The 22729-nt window shown below is 46.0% G+C and overlaps 1 protein-coding gene across 14 annotated transcripts in view; it reads right to left on the bottom strand.

The window, feature by feature from the left end:
• Nucleotides 1-22729, bottom strand: part of SRRM1 (serine and arginine repetitive matrix 1) — a 935651-nt gene that overhangs the window by 611584 nt on the left and 301338 nt on the right. For all 14 annotated transcript variants that reach the window (XR_011279577.1, XM_069622717.1, XM_069622715.1 and 11 more), the window contains exon 6: nucleotides 22250-22450. Coding sequence is in view for 13 of the 14 variants with exons in the window: in XM_069622717.1 (XP_069478818.1) it covers nucleotides 22250-22450 (201 nt within the window). In the remaining variant the exon portion in view is untranslated. The remainder of the gene's footprint in view (nucleotides 1-22249; nucleotides 22451-22729) is intronic.

Here is a 22729-nt window from a genome sequence, read left to right as displayed (position 1 = left end):
TAAAACACAGTTGAACCAAGTTTAAATTTAGGACTCCATACAACAGCATGATTGCGAGGATTAATTTCCAGTGCATCAGAAAGCAGGTCTGGAGAAGTAACCTTATAAATACCACCGAAACAAGCCGTGAGATGCGAGTGATCACTGTCAGATTCAACAGTGAAATAATCTATGAAAGGGAGGAGGAAGGAAGACAAACTAAATGTGGTAGACTTCGACTGAGCGACTGAGCAACTGACCAAGTATAACAAGGGGGAACATTATCCTGAAAATTACCACTTAAAGGAAACTGATCCAAGCTATCAAAACAAGCAAGTAATGTCAACCCACATGCTCTGGCAGGTTGGGATAAGCACCTTAAAGAACCTGGGCGATACCATTTAAAATCAAGACCTTCTGAATTAAAATTGCCTAAGATTATAAAACAAACGGTAGGTAAAAGAGCATGATCTTCAAATACATTGGTGATGGCTACGAAAAAGTCTGTTAAAATGGATGTTGCCGGGTGAGTACATATTTACAACAATCAAAACGGAAGCAATTTGCCTCATTGGATCAAAACAAGATATTCTGCAGCCTAGCATATCTGAGTGGGTTATATGAATGGCCTCAATCTTGAAAACAGGCGAGATACGCCACGCACAATATAAGCCACCATATGGCCGGCATTTTAAGCCCTTCATCGCTGGCTCATGAATTAACGTAAACCCATCTACCAGAGGAGTATTCAGCAAAAGGGATTCTTGAACACAGATCAGGTCTGCATCCATCAAAAGATTAGCATTAGAACAAAGATGTGTGAATCCAGGCGTATTTCATGAGACCAGTCTCACCAGGGAAATTCAGCACTGGTGCTGCGAACCAGTCGTAGGACACATCGATTCAATGTCTGACGAGAACTGTTAGTGATTTGTTGTCTGTCAGCCAACTGAACACTTATCTTTAGGGAATCGCGAGGGTTAACCTCAGAACCCACTTTCCCCGCACCTCTGCCTAGCCAAATTTGGTCCCACCCGAGTCCAGTCCTTTGAAAGCGTGTAACCCATATGGAGAAAGCAATCTCCCTCCGCCATAACCAAATTATACACCAGTGATGAATAAAAATCAATTTTCACCATATCCACACAGCAAAAATCTAAAGAAAATAGATTCTGGCTATGTCTTTGGAAGAGTGTGACTGGAGACTAGGAACCTGCCCAAAAAAGGGCAAAATATATTGGCGATTCAGGGGATAGAGTTAATTCACCTTGAAATTACGTCTCAAGCAGATATAACTCAACTTGTCTAAGCTCAAGGACGAAGGACCGGCCATGGAAGCTGAACCTTCATCCAGCAGCTCATCCTTTACTAAATCAGTAGATGGAACCAAACCCACTTGACTAATACCATCAGTCGCCCTGGAAGGACGAATTGGGTGAGAAACAGAAGCCAGTAGCACCTGGGATGGGCTGGACTCTTCACCAGCTTTGATGGAATAAGTAGACGGGTAGGAAAGGTTCAAAGCTGCCTCAGTAACAGCAGAACTCTTAGGTTTAAGATACGCTGTTAACTTTTTTTTTATTGGCGGCATTGGAAGCAGAGGAGAGGAGGCCGACAGAGGTACACTTATCCTTAGCCCATGCATCGGCCCGCTTAGTGGAAGGGCCACGAGGCAGAGAATCTTCAAGGTCATCCACCTCAGAGAATATTTTGCTCTGGGCTTTTAGGGAACGTAAACATTTAAAAGAACCACTATTAGAACAGCCAAGAGCCGGCCTTGGTTGAGTAAGAGTTTTTACATTCTTCCTTCTACGCCCAGCTCCCCTGGGAAATAAAACAATCCCGAGTGAAGTCCCCAAAGGGGACACAGCACATTGGGGCAACAAAGATTGTTGATGGGGGAATAGGATCTAGTGATAACGTAGAAGGCTTTGGTGGAAAAACCTCACAATCGGGTACCAAGACCCTCTCTAAGTCTCCCGACTCAACCTTGCAAGAGAGCACCACCCAATCAAGCGCAGAGGTTTGACTGACCAGGGAGACTCGATTCACCACAAGCAAGCTACCATTAAGCAATACATTTTTGGAGAAAGCCCCCGGGACACTTAGTGCCACAATGAAACCCTCAAAGTGAACTTTAACAAGCAGGTCTTTTAGAGAAGAGCGAGCCTCACTCAGTTCATACATGTTCAAATTGTGGCCACGGTCCATATTATCCAAAATCCGGTTAGAACTGGAAATGAAAAGGCATCCACCAACGGCTCTTCCTGAGCCGTGGGGACATAACCCATGTTATTAAAGCCGGGCCGCAGTTCCGGTGAAGATGATGAACAAAGATGCAAAAGGCCTTGGTTGGTTGAAGAAAGTGTGGGCATCAGGCAAGGTGGAGAGCCATGACAAAAAGTGGAAAGCTTATTATGATCCAAACCTTGCAGACGTGATGGGAGGGGGAAAGCTTTAAACAATTTAACCTCCATGCATCATGATGGAAATAGAGAGCCATGCAGAGATTGGATAATGGGCCCACCCAAAGACAGGCGGTTGTGTTTGGCAAATTCGGAAGATACAACAGGAGCCAAAATGAAAACGTCTCAAATTAAGTTAGATGCCACGCATTCGATCAGATCCTCAGGATCAGCATGAGTCGGTGAGACTGAGCAGTCTGGAATTGATGGTAGAGTGTTGGAATTCCTTAATGACTGCAAAATATGCTGTTCAGGCCAGTTGGAACCCCCTCCCAGATGATCAGTGAATGTTTCCAGCTTGCTGACCGAGGTCTTGCCACTGCGTAGGCCTTGCATGGTACGTGAACACCTGGCTGCTGGTAGAAAAAAGGAGGAGGGAACCGAAGCAAAATAGGATAGCCCTTGTGAACCTCAGCAACCATGAAAAAAACTGCAGTGCTTGCGGGATGGAGCAAAATGACAAAAAAGCAAGACTGCACCACTACAATAGATATAAATAGTGCAATCTAACAATGAGCTCAAAGGCACCCTGGCCTGCAGTCGCTCACCGATTAGACACTAGTGAAGATGTACACATAATGAGTGCATGCTGTGCTGGTGGTTGATGGTTGATTACCGGATCAAAAAAAAGGTATGGCGAGCAAACCTTGAGGAAGGAAAAGGAAGAGAAGATTATCCAAGCTGCCCACTGCCACCTCTACCTCCCCTTCAAGGACTTTAAAATCAGAGCAGAGTGGCAACACTCAGCAGGGTCGAAATCCCCAGTTCCCAAGTTCACCGGAATGAACAAAATCAAAGAGGCCGAAGTGTAAGAGCAAAAGCAACATGCAGAGCGCCCCTTGCCAAACGTTGTAAAGCTCCTCTTCCTGTACACAAGGCTTTGGCAGTCGCTTGAGAAATTGCAGCCGGGTTGAATACAGGAGTGCAATAAAGACTGCAACACAAAATAAGCCAGGCAAGAATGATATGACAGGCCAGATGCCCAAAGCTGCTGACACGGGACCGTTATTAAACCACAAATGATACAATTGTGAAGGATTCCAATCGGGAGTCACACCGAACCAGGACCTTCGCCTTAGCTGTAGCGCGCAATGAGAATGCTTTCTCTTTATTTTCTTCGAATTCAAATTGAGCCGATACCAACCCATCTCACACACCCCTTTTACAAGTACCCCGGGTCACAATGGACCATGAACCAGACTGGTTGGTGGGAATACAATATTTATTTTAATTTCAAAGGAAATCACACAATTTTCATATTGGGCAGCAATCGCCAATGGTGTGATAATTATAATGGAAACTACTGAAATACACTTGGGTAACCTTCTACAAGAAAATATCCAAAGCACAAATGAATAGGAGCACTTTTTCAATTGGGATAGATAACTCCCGAGTTAAGATTTACCCCTGCAATGTTCTCTCAAACCCCAATTAATCGAATTCTGAGTGGATAGAAAGAAGCAGCAGGGAATCAGGGCTATGAGGCAACAATCAATCAAAATCCGACCTTCCCTCACAAAATAAGAGGCAACAATGTATTTTAAAACCCTTTGCAATGGCATAAATGACACTCGGATTATGACAAATAATTATGTGTGTGTTTAAGTAATGATGTACATATGTTTTATCACAGCATCAGTGATGTTATATCACTAGCAACTATAAGGTAACGAAAGGCAGACTGTTCAAAAAAACTTCAAATGAAAACAGTGCAGCCAAATGCACACGTTGAAAAGTTGCAATTTACACATTTGCAGTTTTAAATGTGTACATTTTTATTTATTTTTAAAACAGGTGAAATATATATAATCTGAATGCGGTTTTCGCGCTGGGTGATAGATGCACATCACAGGGACAATACATACGTGAAAAGGACTATAGCTAGATAATTGGATGATATTTTCAAGGTCAAAGGAGGTTTGGTTTTGGTAAAATAAAGCAAAATCAGTTTTAAAGAAAAGAAATTTCACTTACGCTAGCTTTAATGGCTAGAAAAGAGGAACGCCACCCATGAATATAGAAGTTAAGCTGCAGTTGTAACCCTTCACGCAGTGTACCCCTTTTCTTTCTGGAAAATGTTATCAAAATATGGCTAAGGATTTATGATCTATGCAAGACAGAAATGAAGAGAAAAGTGCCGGTAACGCTTGGAGATCAAGGATAAGATGCACAGAGAATTAGAATAGTTTAAGACAAGTTATCAGGGTATGAATAGAATTACTTGGAGTAGGAAAAAGAAAAAGGGTCCAGATGGGATAGGCTATGTGTTGCGGAAATACAATCAGCACTTTAGTTGGGATTTGGGACAGTCAACCAGGTTCTGGACACCACACGGTGGGCGCCTCTCTCGGCAAACAGCAGGGCAATTTGGTCGCTGGATGGCAAGTTTACAGCGGGCATGCAGGTAGTAGAAAACACTGTTCTGGTCACAGGATGCTCCCAAAAGGGTACCACAGCTCTTCCCTCCTGTTATTGGGATTTTAGTGGGGTTTCTGGATCAATGGCCTTGCTGGGATAGGGTCATCTATGCTTTGGCCTGGAGGTAGAGCCTGGAATCTTGCAAAGGTGGATCTGGAATGTCTGGATACACAGGTGCTGGAAATTCAGGAAAGTGTCCCCGCCTCCGTCAGCCTCTCTTATTTATAAGGCATGGTGACATCAAAGGATTATACGGTGGGGCCGGTTTAGGCTGAACATGCCTCTAACAAATGGATTGGTCAAGGGTGATTGTTACCACCGTGCTGTCAGCCGGTTGGGTATCAGTGGAATTACATCAGATTTATGATGTGGGTTTTACAATGCAGAGGATCATCCCACAGTTACTTTAGCTAAAATTAGTCTTAACATAAATCACACATTTATACAGTTGTGGCACTCTAGCAAACTACGCAGGCAGATTTCATATTTCACACAGAGCATTGGCAGTCCAATTCTCACGTTTGTAGGACTTTGATTTGTCCGTCTGATAATTTTTCATCGTTTTAGTGCGAACAGCTTCACCCAAAATCCCACAATTTTAGGTGTGTGTACATATCATAGGGCATATGTCCATTAATTTATAACGTTTCATCATATGTACTTTCCCCATGATTCACATTCTCCTGGAGTTTGTGTCCCATACATGCTATGGACAGCCACGATATATTGTTTGAAAGCCATGAAAATCATATTTAAACTGTACAACTTTTACATTACTGCTGTCAGGTTATAGAATTAACAGTCTTAAAGGTTTATTCATTAAATAGTCTTTTGAGCCAAATGGGTCTGGCCTTCGTCCAACTGGGACAATTTTTTTCAGGCTACCAGCAAATGTCAGCTTAGCCCAGGTTTGTCATGGAGTTTTTCTTTGGAGCTCCTTGGTTTGAGTGGATGATTGTTGTCACTTCCAGAAGTCACACGTAGGTGTCCCAGAATCTATTGTCTCAAGCTGGAGCACAGACACAAGTCTGACGAGCGTGTGATATTTCTTTCTCTTGGCCTATTCAGAGTTTCCAAGGGCACAATTAGCACGTAGGTGTCCCGAAATCTATTATGGCTTCTTTTTTTTGGGGGAGGGGGGCTCCCCTGTTGCTAGCAACCCTCTCCCAAACCCCAGGCAGAAAACCTGTTCGGCTAGTTCCACAGCCAATACGTTATTTTATTTTTCTGCATCAGAATCAGGTCTGTTGAAATAAAACATCCCCTATATGTTTTCACACAACACCCCCCTGACATTCCTAGGAAAGGAAAGGGCTTTAATTCAATATTGTACTTTTAAAACAGGCTTTTTTCTTGTTTTGCAAAAACAAATTTTGACACGTGGTGAATATTGCTGGGATTTCCTTTTCAAATTCGATTCTCTTTCCCATCTGGACTTCAAATATTGTTTGTAGCCGTAGCCAGTTTATCTTAAACAGTCTGTACAAGGCAGAGGTCCCTGGAAATTGGCATATGCACAGAGGGCTAGGGTTTCTTTTTGCAGGGTTAATTTTTGACACATTGTAGCCAAAAGTCAAGTGCTTTTCAATACGACAAAGTAAAGTTTCTGGTGACTTCACAGACCATGCCTGACACAGCCTGCCGTTCTGCGACAGTGCTCTCTTTTGCTGGCATAATCTGAATGTGGATGGCCACAGCTAGATCTCCCGGGATCCGAACTGTGGAAGGTTAAACAGATGAGAAAGAACATCAGGGCACCAGCATTATGAAGGTCAAATATTTCCTTTTTCAATGGGGATGTGGATCTAGCAGCAAAGCAATGCTGCTTCTCACTTTTTTCTTTTCTTCCTGGTGCATGTAAGAAACACACTGGCAGGCTTTGAGTGTGCCCCTTGTTCCATCCTGCCCAATAGGTGCTTGGCAAGACAGTGCAGCCATCATTTTGTAGCTGCAAATGCAGTTTTGATGTGGGGCAATGGTGCTTAAAGGAGCCAGCACAGCCATTCTGCTGTTAACTGCTGAAGTGCAGCTTGGTGATGTGGGGAAGTACTGCTGAGTGGGTAAATGTACCCCAAACAATCTTGAAAGAGTGATTTGTGTAAAGTCTTGCTGTTTGGCCATGGTGAAGAGGGCGGAACGGAGCAACAGAATTTTGCAAGTGCGAAGGGAAAGAAGTGCTGAAGAGTCTTATATGCTTGCGGCTTACCTTGTTTGCAAACGGAAGCCTTGCCGCCGCAGCCCCGAACCCCAAAAACGAGACACTGCTACACACATACCTGTGCTCCGATTAGAGTGCGAGTCTTTAAAGGTTCCTCCTCCGGCTGCAGTGATGGAAGAACAAAGGGCAGACTACTCAGCTACGCCGGTTTCTCCCGTTGCTCCTTCCTCCACACGGTCACAAACCACACTGCTACACTGGATGTAGGGAGGGCCCCAGCTCCAGAAAGCCTTGTGGACGATGCAGAGAGTCTTGGACTTGATCCTTGCGGCCACCGGGAGCCAGTGGATATATTTCTGGGCTGGAGAGATACGGCCCCTGGGCTTGAAGCCAAGTACAAGACTTGCAGTGCTGTTCTGGATTACTTGCAAAAGGCAGAGAGTAGAGGAAGGCAGATTGAGAAAGTGGCTGTTGCAGTAGTCCAACCTAGAGAGAACCAGGGCACTGGAGACAGGCGGAAGGAGAGGAAAGGAAGAATCTCTCAGAGAAGGTGCAGCTGGTAGTGGCCCTTCTTGGCAAGGTCTGATGTGAGGAGTGAAGGAGAGAGTCAAGGATGACAAGATGTACAATTCCCATACGTAGGTGTTGAAATCTAGGCGGCTAACCTTGTCCGCTTCCGCATTGGTCATCCCCGGGAAATGGATGGCAAAGATCCATATCCCCCATCAACAGAGCACCACTCCCAGATTCACACCGCCTCCATGCATAGGAGGGGAGAGCGCCCCCCCCGTTTGCTCAAGCAGGGCATAGTTGTCGAATTGTCCCCTGATGGCCGGCAGAAAAGTACTGATCGCTAGGCCTCACCAACATGAGATACATCAGATTGATATACATGAGGCCCTCCGCCCTGCACCATGCATTTAAGTCATCCAGGGCAGTACCCCCCCCACACCCCCCCAGCCTGTGAGGGAGGAATCCATCCCTACCAGACAAGGTTCCGGCTGAGTAAAGTGGGCTCCCACTGCCACATTCAATTCCATAAATCACCCCGCTCAGGAAAGCTGGCCCTCATCAGACAGTCATCCAGAGAGATGTATGGGTGGTGGCCCTCCAAACAATGGAGGCCAGCCACCATGAGCTTTGTGAACACACAAAGGGTCGAACTGAGGCGCAACGGTAGCACCCTGTGTTGTAAGTGGTGTGACATAATCGTGAACCACAGGAATCTCTGGTGCTGTCAGAAGATGGCAACGTGTAGGTAAGTGAGGTCTAGGGAACGCATCCAGTACGGCTATTTGTGCTGGGGTGATCATCGAAGCATTCGAGGGGTAAAGACGGGTTAAGGAACGACAGGTCCAGGACTACCCTCAAGCCAGCCTGGTGGTTCTTGGGTACCGCAAAAACCCTAGAGTAGAAACCAGAGCCCCTGTCTGACGTAGGCACCAGTTCCACCGCCTGCATGTCCAAAAGAAGGATCTCCTGCAATAGTGCAGGTGACCCTATCTGCAACATAGGAGGAGAAGAACAAGTTACTTACCAACTGTAACTTTCTTTCGAATGGATGTTCCTCCCAAGTATTCCTCATCTTTAGATATTCGTAACCCAGCTCTGCTGCTTCAGAAACATTTTTCCACCAGAGGGGGCTGTGTTCGAGGCCACGGAGTCGAAGTCCCTCGAGAGCCGTCATCGAGCATCAACGTCATCCGCTGTATAAAGGGCTCGAGCAGCGCCCGTTACCTCAGTTCTGCATTTACGGTGTTCATGGTCGCATCAGCTTATCAGGCTTAAAGTCCTCAGGTTCTTAAGGAAGTTTGCAACTGGCGTAAACTGTACGGAGGGTTAGGATGGGAGGATCGATGAGGAATACGTGGGAGGAACATCCAATCGAAAGAACGTTACAGTTGGTAACTTGTTCTTCGAATGGATTGTGTCCTCCCACATATTCCTCATCTTTAGATAGACTCCCATAGCAGTAGTAATTTGAGGTGGGAGTAGTAGAAAGGTTTAATTATGGAATGAATGAAGGACAGCTTTTGCAAATAGACCCCCTTGATATGAAGTAGAGTCCAAGCAGTAATGCTTTATAAAGGTGTGCATTGACGACCAGGTGGCCGCAGCACAAATATCCTGTACCAGAACACCCCTGTGAAGAGCCGTGGAAATTGTCATGCCTCTGGTTGAATGAGCCCTTAATCCATCTGGAGGCTCTTTCCCAGCCATTCAAAGATTGCTAGAATTATCCATCGGGATAGAGTTTGTTTAGACAATGCAAGGCCCAATTTGTGCCAGCATACCCAACAAATAGTTGGTCACATTGTTGAAGATTAGCCAATCTGGAAATGTAGAAACAGAGCCCTTTTTGGGTCCAGTCTATGCAACCTTTCCTCTTCCTTACTAGCGTGAGGTGCAGGATAAAAGGAAGGTAAGACAATTTTTTGTGACTGATGAAAATCAAACTATTTTTGGCAAGAAAGATTGTTCGACTTTTAGAATAACCTTGTCCCTATGGAAAATGGTCTGAGGAGGCTTACAAGAGAGTGCCTGCAACTCACTTACCCTGCGGGCTGATGTTATAGCCATCAACAGAATTGTCTTAAGAGTGAGAAGTCTTAATGGGCAGGAATGTAAAGGTCGGAAAGGGGCACACATGTGAAATGTTAAGACTAAATTCAAATCCCAGATGGGCACCTGAAAAGGTTTCGGAAGGTATACATTTGTCAGCCCTTTCAAGAATTGAATGACTAAAGGCATTTTAAAATAGGACGTCTCTTCCGAGGAGCACTTAAAGATAGATAGCGCTGCCAAGTAACCTTTTATAGTTCCAACTTGGAGCCCCAAATTGGCTAAATGTAAGAGAAAAGAAAGTACTGTTCAAGTATTACAAAGAAATGGATCCACATTCTTATCCCTGCACCAGTTACTGAACTTGTTCCAATGACACCGATACAGGGATTGTGTTGCTGGCCTTCAGGCCGAAAGCAAAATCTCCATTACATCATCCGGGAGGTCCTAATCCTTATATCTTAGCCTCTCAGAAATCATGCGTGAAGGCTGAGTATTTTGACCTCTGGATGGAGACCCGGACCTTCCTCCTGCGAGAGAAGATCCTCTCTTTGTGGAAGATGTATTGGAAGACAGATGGACATGTCCAGAAGGTTCGGGTACCACGTCCTCCTGGCCCAATCTGGAGCAATTAGGATCATGGTTTTCCTGAACTTTCTCAACCTCCTGATTACTTGAGGAATCATGGGGACAGGAGGAAACGCATAAAGGAGTGGAAATACCCAGTCCACTATAAACGTGTCCCCTAGAGCTCCTCTTGGGGGAAAATTCCCTTGAGCAGTACAGTTCCCACTTCCGGTTGGCACTGGTCGCGAACAGATTCACTTGAGGGGTTCCCCAAAGGGCGAAAGTCTCTTAAAGAACTTCCTGAACTAGTTCCCATTCGCAGGAGAATGTGCTCTACCTGCTCAGAGCGTCCGCCGCCGTGTTCAGCTCTCCAGCTAGGTGAACTGCTGATAGAGATATTCCTACTTGCATTGTCTCTCTGCACAGTGGAAGTGATCCTACACGCCATTTTTTGTTGAGGTAGTACATGTCCACTGTGTTGTCCGACATTATCAAGACATTCTTTTCCCATACAGAGGGCAGAAAGGCCTTCAGCGCTAGTCTATTGCCCTCAGCTCCAAAAGGTTGATGTGTAGTTTGGAATCCGATGGAGACCAACGACTGCTGATTGTCAGATTGTTGGTTTGGGCTCCCCAACCCGTGAGTGAGGAGTCATCTCCGGCCATGGTTGCCAAAATAGTTCTCCCTTGAGGATATTCTCCTTGCAAGCTCACCATAGGAGATCTTGAGTCACTTTGGTCGAGACTTGCAGAAGATCTCACATCTCCCCCGAAAACTGAGACCATGGAGTCCCGAGGGCCCATTGAAGAGATCTCAACCTCAATCTGGCCTCTGGCAGCAGAAAAGTGCAGTATGCCATGAGGTCTAGCAACCTTAGAAAGTCGAATGCCGGAAGATGTTGGGCATTTTGAAACTTCATTACCATCTGCAGAATGTGGTGAGCTCTCGCCTCGGGAGGCGAGGCTTTCCCTGAGGAAGTGTTCAGGATTGGTCCGATGAATTGTGAGTTTTTGGCGTGTAATCATTTGTGACTTCTTGTAATTGAGGGAGAAGCCCAGATTGTGTAAGAAGTGGCAGGTCAAGGCCTGATGTTCCTGGGCTAATTCGGGTGAAATCGCCACGATTAGCCAGTCGTCCAGATAAGGTTAGGCGTGAATCCCCTTCTGATACTCGCAGCCACCACCGCCATCAGTTTGGTGAAAACCCTCAGAGCGGAGGTTAGCACAAATGGTAGAACCCGAAACTGATAATGAAAACCACCAATTGCGAACCTCAGGTACTCTGTGGTTGAGATGGCTTGGCACATGAAAGTAAGCATTATGAAGATCCAATGAAACCAGCCAGTCCTGAAGCTGAAGAGCCTGAAGGATCTGAGAAAGGGTCACCATCTTTAACTTGTCCTTCCAAAGGAACTTGTTCAAGCTTCTCAAGTCCAAGATGAGTCTCAATCCTCCGTTCTTCTTGGGGATGAGAAAATAGGGGTGGGGGGCGGGGGATTGTTGGGGAGTACCAACCCTTGTTCCTCTCTGCTACAGGTACATGTTATATTGCACCTTTCTCTAGCAGGGTTAAAATCTCCTGCACAAGGCGCGGGTCTGGAATTGGTTGTCTCCCGGTGGATTATCGTGGTCTTTGATGAAAAGGAAGGCAGTAACCATGGGTCACTACCTCTAGTGCCCAGGCATCTGGCGTAATGTCCAACCATTCGTCCAGATACTGAGTGATTCTGCCTCCCACCAGGGTTTTGTGGGTGAAGACCTCAAAGTGGCTTAGCAGTGGCTGAGGAGGTAGTAGCCACTGCTGTGGCTGATCTAGCACCTTTCCCACCACAAAAGGGTTCTCTCTTTTGGCATCTGTTGACTGGCCTGCCCCCTCCCTTTTCCAAAAGAGGAATAGAAGCGAAAAAGGCAACTTCTCCATGAAGATGAGCCTGCATAAGAGTTGTTGAGGGTGCCTTATAGCAGCACTAAGTGATTTTGCTGCTGCTTTTGATGAAGTCTGCAGTTTCTCCAAGCTTTCGTCTGCCTTGTTGCCAAACAACCTCAAGCCGTCAAAGGGCTTATTAAGTAATCTAGATTGCACATCAGGTGCAAAGCCAGATTTCCTTAGCCATGCAAATCTGCGCAGGACCGTGCTAGATGCCATGGACCTGCTTACACTATCTGTAGTGTCCAGTCCTGACTGAAGGCATTCCTCCATAGCGTCTTTACCATCTTACTATAGCCAGGAAACCATCCCGTTTCTCGCCTTCCAGGATGCATTCAGCCGCTGATGACATGCAGTCCCACAGGGTACATGTAAATCTTGCTAATGTGCAAGTGAGTCGATTTAAGGGCCATGCTGCTCAAGAAAATAATTTCTGGGCCCAAGCATCAACTTTTTTATCATCCCTGTCTGGTGGTATGGATGGGTAAGCTGATTGCCTAGTGGAGGTTGCAGCTTGAACCACTAGACTTTCAGGGGAGGGATGTTTAGATAAATACTCTGGATCTGATAAAGACGGCCTATATTTTGGTACAAGTTTCTTATTCACTGCTGAAATTGAATCAGGAGTATTCCAATTTACCATCACCTTCTTTGCAGTGCTTTATGGATTGGCAAAACAGGATCTTTTAAAGGACCTTCACTCAGGATGTCAGTCATGCCATTCTGGTAGAAATCTGGGGAAGCTGCCTTCCAACCCATAAATTCAATAACCCTTTCCATAAGGTTCCTATAACTAGGATCAGCATCATCAGTAGGGTCTGGCCTTTCAAAATCCACTTCTGGTGAAGTGTCTAAGCCACTGGCATTTTGGACGCAGTCGAAGATCTGTTAATTTAGAATTTGGGTCCACTAGTTCTTCAGGGACCTCTCTGGTTACAAACCTAAATCCAGCTGAAGTAACATCCTCTTTAGAGGAGTGTTCTTCACATATGGATGACATGGACCTGAAAAATTCCGGTCTAGGTTGAGGGTGGAAGGTCTTTTCAGGTAAAGAAGGTGGAATTGACCTAGCTATTGACAATAGCGTCGACTTGGGTCTTGGAATCAAAGAAAGTCTCGATAAAGGCGTTGAAGGTGTCGAGAGAGAAGACGCTGGCTTCGACGATGTCGAATGAGGCTTCGATGCTGTCTAAGAAGGCTTCGATACAGCCAAAAGTGTCAACGTCATTTTTGTCAGTGGCGTTGACAATATGTCATCGACTGTCGAGTCTAGGTTTCCACGTCGATTCCACTTGCCCCGATTTATGCACCGGAGGCTTTGACTTTCCCTTGAGGACACTCTTGACTCCTTTTCAACTCTCGTGTGTTTAGATCTTGATTTTCCTCTGTCACTTTTAGAGTGGGTAGAGGCATGATCACCACGTGGCAACTTGTATTTTAAGCATCAAAGCCCTGAAGGCCTCCCATTTTTCAGGGGGAATTGTGCTTTGATGGATAAGTTCCTCTCCTCTCAGAGGAGGAGGAAGACCCGTGACGTCGCTTTTTTGACCTTTGTCGAAGACGAGGAAGATTTCCCAGAGCAACTCTTCGATCTCGACCTCCACTCATGACAAGATTTTCGACTGGATTCATCCGAATCCTTTTGTCTTTCAGAAGACTTATACATTTCCTTCCCCACCGCCAGCTTACCCCAACGTTCTCTAAGAGCCTTTTGGACATGGCCTGACAGGAACTGCACTAGTCAACCCGATGGTCTGGGCTGAGGCACCAGAGGCAATTCCGATGGGACGGTTATCGACATTTTGCTACCACACTTGACATTTTTTTAACCGTGTCTTGGGTGTGGTAGGAGTAGATGAGGGTATCGTCGAGGAAAAATCTGATGCGTCTTTCGTAACACAAAGCAGTTGCTTCGGAAAAACCGAACTGAGGTAACGGGCGCTGCCCGAGCCCTTTATACAGCGGATGATGTGGACGCTGGCTCTCGAGGGACTTTGACTCTGCGGCCTTGAACACAGCGCCCTTGTGTAAAAATAAATGTCCAAAGAAGCAGACCTGATATACAAATATCTAAAGATGAGGAATACGTGGGAGGACACAATCCATTCGAAGAGGGTAGAGTAAGAGGAAGACTGAAGCCCGTAGAGACTACTGCAAGAATCTAAGGATTCCTGAAAAAATGCTTCCAGCTGTCAGTGAAGAGAGCCAGCCGTCCTTCCACAGGGGAGGTGTGCTCCCTGTCTGAGACGTTATTGATTTCTTGCGTCTGAGGTGAAAGCGGAGGATGGGGGAGCAAAAAAAGCTCTGGAAGTTCTTCTGCTCCTTCCGAACTTAAGACCGCCTCGGGCGCCCGAGCATCGGGGGTGGGCAGGAAGTAAGGGAGGTACCCGGAACTCCCTGTGCTTAGTCTCCTAGGAGACCCAAATGCACTCTGGCGTGATTGGCTGGCTGACTGTCTGGCAAGGACAGCCACCCTGCTGGGTGAGTGGCAGCTAGGCTGGAATGAAAGGGAGAAAACAGTTTAAAAGGAGAGTCTCTTGGACTGAAAGGCAGAAACGACCACTGGAACAAAAGCACCGAAGAGGAGCTGGAAGAGGACGGCTGCTGCAACTACTGGACCGTTGGTTTGCCCGGTGGAGCCCTGCTGCAGGTCCGAATCGCCAGGTTTACCTCGACAGAGAAGCCCTTTCACGGACAACTTCTTCCTTTGAGTTGGTGCGACCAATCAACTCTTAAGTCACCTGGATACCATTCTCGAAGCTGGTGAGGATTAACCAGGGAGAAGGACACCAACTTGTGTGCTTCAAGAACAGCAACCAGAATCGAAGATTTGCCAGCTTTGTGATCCATCCCGTGCAGTGCAGGAGCCCGACGTCCTCCCTCTTGTCCCAACGACTGAGGCTCAGGAACAGCGAGATCGGCAGCAACTGCCAGGAACAGAGGTCGCCAGATACATCTTTTTCTTCAATATAAGGTACTGTGAAAACCCGACCGAGAGAACTTATCTCTCACCGCGAAAGATTGTGGAACTTTGGCAACTTGCATGCCTAGTCGGCTTGTGACCAGACATACAAACCTTTCTTCCATGAACTACTTCTAAGAACCATGGCAAAGACTTTTCTGTTTTAAATACCAGAACTGTTTTTACTTATACAAGACACTAGTCCATGGACTTTGGCCTATCTATTGCATTGAATCAACTCCTCTGGTATTTGCACTGTTTTAAAGTAACTAATATTCGTTTTATCAACTTATGCCTTTTTGCTCCTACTTCAATTCTATTTTGCTATGACTTCAAGGGAGCTCAACTGCTTAGTAATCAGTATTGTAGTATAATTTGTGTGATATTGGTTGCCTCCTTTAATTAATTTATTACACAATCATTTAGAAAGCATTAACTGTTTTACCAAGAAACCTTGAGCATAAGTGTATCTGAATACTTGCTATTTTAGACCTATGTGTAAGACCCTTACAAGCTCACATTCCCTCTTGAGATAAGCCTGGCTGCTCAGCTCGTTACCAAAAACTGTGTGGTACAGACTTATACCAAAGCTTGGTTTTGCTTACACCTGTAGTCCTAGTTGTGTGTAGTGGTCCCAGAGGGTACTGCATACAAACTTTGCCTAACACATCGCGGGGTCTGAACCCCTTGAAGCCGCTGAAGGAGCGGGGCTTGAACTAAGACCTGCCCTGGGTCTGAGGAAAGGACTTTCCATCCACCGGCATTTCGTCAAGATGGCCAAGGACTTGGCAGTCTGCGTTGGTCTTTTTTTAATAATCAGTGGACGAATGAAATGCTTCCGCCCCTTCGAACATAAGGTGTAGGATCCTCTCCTGCATATCGGAAGAGAATTTTGTGGCATGCATCCACACAGTCCGCCTCATCGCCACTCCCAGGCAGAGACTGCTGGCCGTGTCGATATGGAAGACCAAGAACTCCATGATATCCTGCGCAACAGTGCAGGCCTCCGTAAGCCCCGCTTTGACGGAGGTCCGACTCTCCAGAGGACCGTCATGCAGGAACTCCTGGATCTCTCACCACAGTTTACTGTTCGCCACGGCTAGGAGGGCGCCAGCGTTAGCCTGTCGCAAGTGCAGCCCGATGTTGAGGTAACCTCTCCTGAGAAAAAACTCAAGGGCCTGGACAAGCAGCTGGAGGCAGCTCAGGCCACATAAGAGGTTGGCTTTCAATACAAAGATGCCGCTGCCACGTTTGAAGTGTGGTTGAAGGTGGAACTGGTTCCCTATCCAATAGCCTGAAACGACTTAAGTTTGTTGTTTATTTGGGCACTAGCCAGAGGCTTCTCCCAGACCACCTTCCTCAAAGAAAGGATCTCTTTCTGAAGGGGTATGCCCAAATGGCCCGTGGCACGCAGGGACGGGACCTCGGCCATCACCCCTGGCTCCTGGGGAACCCTTCTTCCGGATGAGGGACCCCAAAACTCAGCTAGGCCTTGAAGACTGTCACAAAAAGCTGTCACTGAGGCCAAAGGCTCCTCATACTGTGTGTGTTCATAGTCTTCCCCCCTACCCTTTTTTTGCCAGATGGAGGGGAGTTCAGGTTCTGCTTGCGAGGGGACAGGGGGTGGAGGCCCCCCCTGGTCAGCTCCAAAAGGTGGCTGAGCATCGACAGCCTGAGGTATTGGTGGCACCAGAGATCGAAGGCTCAAAGGCACCAGTGGAACCTAGATCGGAGAGGGAACAGGCAAGGCACGACCTGCAGAACTACTTTCTTGATGAGGTCCTTGAGGAGCCCTCACATCGGAGGGAAGCGGATGAACAGAAGGAAGCGCTCAATAAAACCCTCTTCACAGGCAGCTGGGTCACAAGAGGGAGCACAGCCCTTTGCCACACTGGGCCTTTTGTCCTGATCGAAATCGCCGAGGAACCTGGGATGGGTAGCCGAACGGCTGGGAGGCATAAAATGTAACCCTGCGGAGACCACCCACCTTAGCCATGGGGCCCAACACCACTCACCGAAGGAAGAGGACTGGCAGAGCGGCCCATTCTGAAGGTGATGGGGCCTCCTGAAGCCTAGAGTCAGAATCTAAGATGGCCAATGGCTGTGCAGGCTCCGCCACATGCTGGTCTGCTGTTTTGGGGCCTTTTCCCCCCATGTTAGGCAAAGTCTGTATGCAGTACCCTCTGGGAACTCTACAAATGACTACAGGTATAGGAAATCCAACCTTTGGTATAAGCTTGTACTACACAGTTTTGATAGCGTGTTGAGCAGCCAGGCACATCTCAAGAGGGGTCAATTTGAGCTGTAGTGGAGTTCTGCAGAGATTTACAGTTGCAAGAATTCAAATAAACTCCTACACTCAAGGTTTCTTGATTACACAATTTATCAGTCAGTTAGAATAAGCCTTCTTCAGAAGGGAGCAATGTAATAGTAACACTCAAATACACTTAATGAAATACACTCTTAATATCTCTAAATCAGTAGATGGCCTTTTGGGCTGGCCCACAGACAATACCTACAACCTCAGGTGACTTCAATTGCTACGGTCTGAGGACATTAAGATATCATTGTTGCATTTAGAACCATATAGTAAGTCAAAGGAAAAGATTATCTAGAACATGCAAGGTAATACAAATATTTATAAGCAGGCAAATACTTTTGGATCCCTCCAGAATGAGTCATACAGTACAATAGGCTAAGCCAAAGTAAATGGGCAAAAATCTTATATAGTATGAAGCACGTCTGGTGGTAAATGGGTAAAGTCTTTGCACAACGTTTGAGAAGTCTTTGGAGAAAAGAATAAAATATAGGGCCACAATCTGATTAGACTTCCGAGTAGTAGAAGATGCAAGCAACTCTACAGCAAGAGGTAAATTCTCGCAGACTTTGTACAGTACCTTTAAAGATGAAGAAAAGATGCAGCAGATGACTCCTGTTCAGCTCACTGTTCCTGGGCCTCAGTCGTGGGGACAAGAGGGAGGACGCCGGGGGACTCTTCAGGGGGCGCAGGCTTGGTCAGTCCTGCTTCCTGAGAGTCCGGAGAATCTTCCTGGAGCTCTTGGCCAGCTTAAAAGCAATGCACACAATCTGGTGTTCCTCTCCCTGTTTATACGGTTTCCAGCAGCAACTCTGAGATGGACGTCCAGGTGGCTTACTTTGAAGTTGATTGGTCCACCAACTCAAGGGGAGAAGTCGTCCTCGCAGGGGCTTCTCGGTCGATGCAAACCTGGCGTTTCGGCACTGCAGCAGGGCTTCACCGGGCAAACCAACAGTCCAGGAGTTGCAGCAGGCATCCTCATCAAGTAGTTCTTCGGTTCCTTCGTCCAGTGGTCGACTCTACCTTCCAAGTCAAAAGGCAAAAGTCTCACCTTTTATTCAGTTCTCTCCCATTCATTCCAGCCTAGCTTTCAGTCACCCAGCAGGGTGGATGTCCTTGCCAGACAGTCAGCCGGCCAATCACCACAGAGTGCATTTGGGTCTCCTAGGAGACTAAGCACAGGGAGTTTCGGGCACCTGCCTCACTTCACGCCAACCAAAGACCCGCTGGAGCCAGAGGCGAGCTTCACTCGTGAATCCTGCCAAAGGCAAAGCGAAGCGAACAATGGGACCAAACCTGGTTTTGCGCACAGAGTAAATCTCAAGAAGGACCTTTCCACAAAGAAATGGCGAAAAAAGACTAGGGTCATTTTGACAAAAATGGCTCCCATGTGTGCTTTACTGCAGCTCGAACGCAGCCCGCGGTAAATGCACACCATGGTAGTTAAAATGAAACCACTGCCCCCAGCCATTCAGTGAGGAAAGGGCAACATAAAATAAGTTACATGAGAAGCTAGACAAAGGGGATACTAGGTTTGTTTATTCACTTATATTGCACGCCGGTCCCGAGGGTAGGAGGGCGCAGGAGCAGACAAGAATATTCTCAGCTTAGTTACAGTGCTGTACAGTATTTACAGTGAGTACATAGGTTAAGGCAGTTACAATAGAGGCAGTGATATACAGTTTAAGAATATACATATTTACATGGTATACAGTAGCATGATACCACGATAGGTTAGGCAGTCAATTAGCAGTCATTGTGTTTTAAGGTAACCCCTCCAGCACCCTATGGTAAGATAATGTGTGCTGGGTCTAGAAAGTTACAACTGTAAGTAAAGTCAATTTCACTTTACTGCTATTGGAAACAGTTTCACCAAGAGAAGGTATTTAAACCATTGGGAAATCTGAAAGACTTCCCTGGGCCACTGCACTGAAGGTGCCGTGTGAACCAATGTAAAAGTTGACGCCTATGGAGTTTGTCAGACTCCACAACCAAAAGAAACAGTGTACCAAATCACATTAAGATACGAGAGTGGGGAAAAAGGGTCGCTCTCTCCAGGTAAAAAGTCCTCAAAATCCAGCAAAGTTGCTGGGGGTCTCCAAGGTGGAGGGAATGAGCACATTTCTGAGAATTCTCCCTAACACCCCATGCCCTGAGTGGGAGGGCACAAAGGCCCTGTGCAGGGTCCGACAGCCAGGGGCTGTTTGTACCAGGACCCAGAGCCTGAAGTGCCAACCTCGGAGAGGACTCCGGTAGGCCAAGGGCCGTCGGCCAGCAGGCTGGTAGTCAAATCGGCTCCCAGTGTCACAACCTCAGATATAGATTCCCATAGGCTGGAAGCCCTCAGCTGAGGAGCTGGTAGTCTTTTGTGACCGCACCTCAGGCTGTCGCCTGTAACTAGAGCTTGAAAGCTCCTTGCAGCCCGGTGTGCAAGATGAAGAGCTGTTGCGCCCCTCAGTGGATCGGGTTGGGAGCCGGTAGCTTTAACGTCTTCAGGCTTGCCGCCAGAACCAGAGGCCATGCTGCTCCTCCCAGCCAGAGGACCCAGTTAGAAGTCCCTGTGCTGGGGGGCCTTGGTGAACAAAGGACTACTTTCTCCTGACGGTAAGTCATGGCAACGGGAGTCCTTTACATGGCCGGATGGAGAAGAATGGAAGATCTCCCGCCAGCGGGACAGTCGATTCTTCAAGGATCCATGACCAAGAGAGCTGCAAGCCGCGCATGGGTCCCAGCGGTGGTCGGCACCCAGGAACTCAAGGCAAAGCGCATGGGGATTCGAGCCCGGGGACGACTGATCGCAGGATGCACATCTCAGTCTCCTGCATCTGACACGCGCTGGGGGAGGCGAGGCACCGAATGGAGGTGAAGAAATGAGAAGAAAAAAACTTAGCATGCAGAACGCTGAAAAAGTGACTGCGCCTAGCTGCCAGGTCAGACCCCGTCCGTCTGGAAAAAGGGACTGAGATGAGGCACCAGAGGGCAGGGACTTGAGGGCCTTCACACACCTGGGACTAAAATGTAAAGGGGTAGCTCATTTTTTGCTGCCAAAGGTTCCGGTACTGTCCCCGATTTGGGGGGACATCCACAAGGATGGAGGAAAGGGGATGGGACATATGAGTATAGCGTAGGCCTGTACTGTCTTAAGTTATAGTGAACTACATCCAGTTCACAGTTTAAGAGCTTCTTGCTATTGGATTTCATGTCATTGTCTCCTCCTTCCTCTACCTATTCCCTCTTGCTTTGCCCAAGCATTCATCTCTACACGTCCTGATGCCATATGGCTTGGCAAAGCAGAGTGTTTTTCGCAATCAAAGCTGGTTAAAGCCTCCACATTATCAGGGCCCGCTTGAGCACCTCTCAAGACCATCACACAATCACACCAACCATATTTAGCAACGAGTACCGCCATCATATTAGAGTAATCCTTGTACGACGGAATACACATTCCTTAAAATTTCTCATTCTTACCAATAACTAAGCACAGTTAAACATGCATCCCAGTTAACAATGAGCCTTCATCACCGTATGGGTTTTGCTCCCCCCCCCACTAAATTGTTATGACCACTGGCTAATCCCCTGTCCGTTACCTCCTCTCTCTCCAAACCTCCTTATATATACACAGACAAAGTTCTGGCAACACCCTGGCGTGGTCACATTGCACCACTTCTTGACAAGGCCAGGTGCCGTAAGAACACTATGGTGGAGATGGGCGCTAATAAATAACCTAATAGGGACAGCAAAATATTGCATAAGAAGAAATTGCATCAATCATGTTTGATGACTTTGTTAGACCAGCTAACAAAGAACTGTCTGCAGCGCCGGAGGAGACAAACATCTTCAAGCACTGCTGGTCATGGGACTAGACTAATAATTGTCACTCCTACCATTTAAGCAGCAAAATCTGGAATAACACAACCTATTCAAGAATTACATTTTTTAAAGAATTAAAATACATTTAAAGTAGTATCTGGGTGGTTCAATTTTTCATATTTGTGCAATGCCCTAATCAAACTAGAACATTATTTCATTCTGAACACTAACTCAAGAAATGTCATTAACAAAAGGGACATGTTACTACAGACTTTCAATTCACAGATTTACTGCAATACGATTTAGTGAAAATTAAAACTACTTATGAATTTTAAATAGCACACCAGTACAGTTCAGCCTTAAATACATTCTCAAAACATCAGATCCCATAAATGACAGTCTCAGATCTAAAATTGACAAAAAGGAAAAGAGCTGTCCACCAAAAACATGGACACTCACAGGGCACACTATAGACTGACCAAAGTCAGTAGATCTATTTCTTCAAAGTGAGTGATTTAATAAAGGTTTCTCATAAAACAATTTTTCATGAGCATTCTAACAGGTTTAAATCAAAATGTGTACATACAACAATTTCATTCTTTATCTATATTAAAAAAAAAAATCTTTCTTTAGTGAGGCACTTCTTTGCAATCAATTTTTTTTTTTTATTGCAAATAAGTGATTGCCTCACAAAAGAATGGGGATATATGTTTCTCTTTGAATATAGATAAAGAATTAAATTATTGGATGTACACATTTTGATTTAAACTTGTTAGAATGCGCATGAAAAATTGTTTTATGAGAAACCTTTATAATATCACTCACTTTGAAGAAATAGATCTACTGACTTTGGTCAGTCTATAATGAGGCATGCGATTGTCCTCCATGTTTTTTGGTGGACCGCTCTTTTCCTTTTTGTAAACTTTAGTCTTGTAGCCGAGACGTACACATGAGCACCTAAATGTACTAGTAATGTAACCTACATTACGTTACTAATTTAATTTACAGGGAGTGCACCTCCACAATCATTGTTTATTATCAGCTCTAAATTGAGACATGCTCTTAATCACCAGACTAGTACTAACCTTGTTGATGTTGCCTCTTGAACAGAAGCTTCTCTCACTATAACAGATGGCTCTGGTTCCAGCATTTCTGGTTCTCGCTTTTCTGGAATTGGACTTGCACTGCGGCTTTTAGTTCTGTGACGAGGCGACCGGGAATGACTGCGTTTTCTCTCTTTCCTTGGTGGAGATCTCCTCCGTGGGGAAGATGACCTTGATTTGCGTCTGAGAAAAACAGTTTTCATAAACATTTCTTCAGCCCAAGGAATAAGCAAAGCTTACAAACAAAATGAATATACATAAAGAAAATCGAGTCAATACTGCCTACAAAGACTAGGAAAACCTAAAAGCAACTCAAATAAAAAAGTAGACTAAGGAAAGAACTATACTTTTTACTGATAGACAGCAAGCAATGCAAACATTTTAAAGATGGAAATAGCATTTGAAAGCTCTGAAGAACCTTACTCCGAATCATATCTTAGAAAAGGTTCACTAAAGCGTATA

Source organism: Ambystoma mexicanum, chromosome 11 (genome assembly GCF_040938575.1).
Source record: "Ambystoma mexicanum isolate Mex_15411 chromosome 11, UKY_AmexF1_1, whole genome shotgun sequence".
NCBI lineage: Eukaryota > Metazoa > Chordata > Amphibia > Caudata > Ambystomatidae > Ambystoma > Ambystoma mexicanum.
Note: the sequence above shows the minus strand (reverse complement) of the source record. Positions and strands in the feature narration are given on the sequence as shown.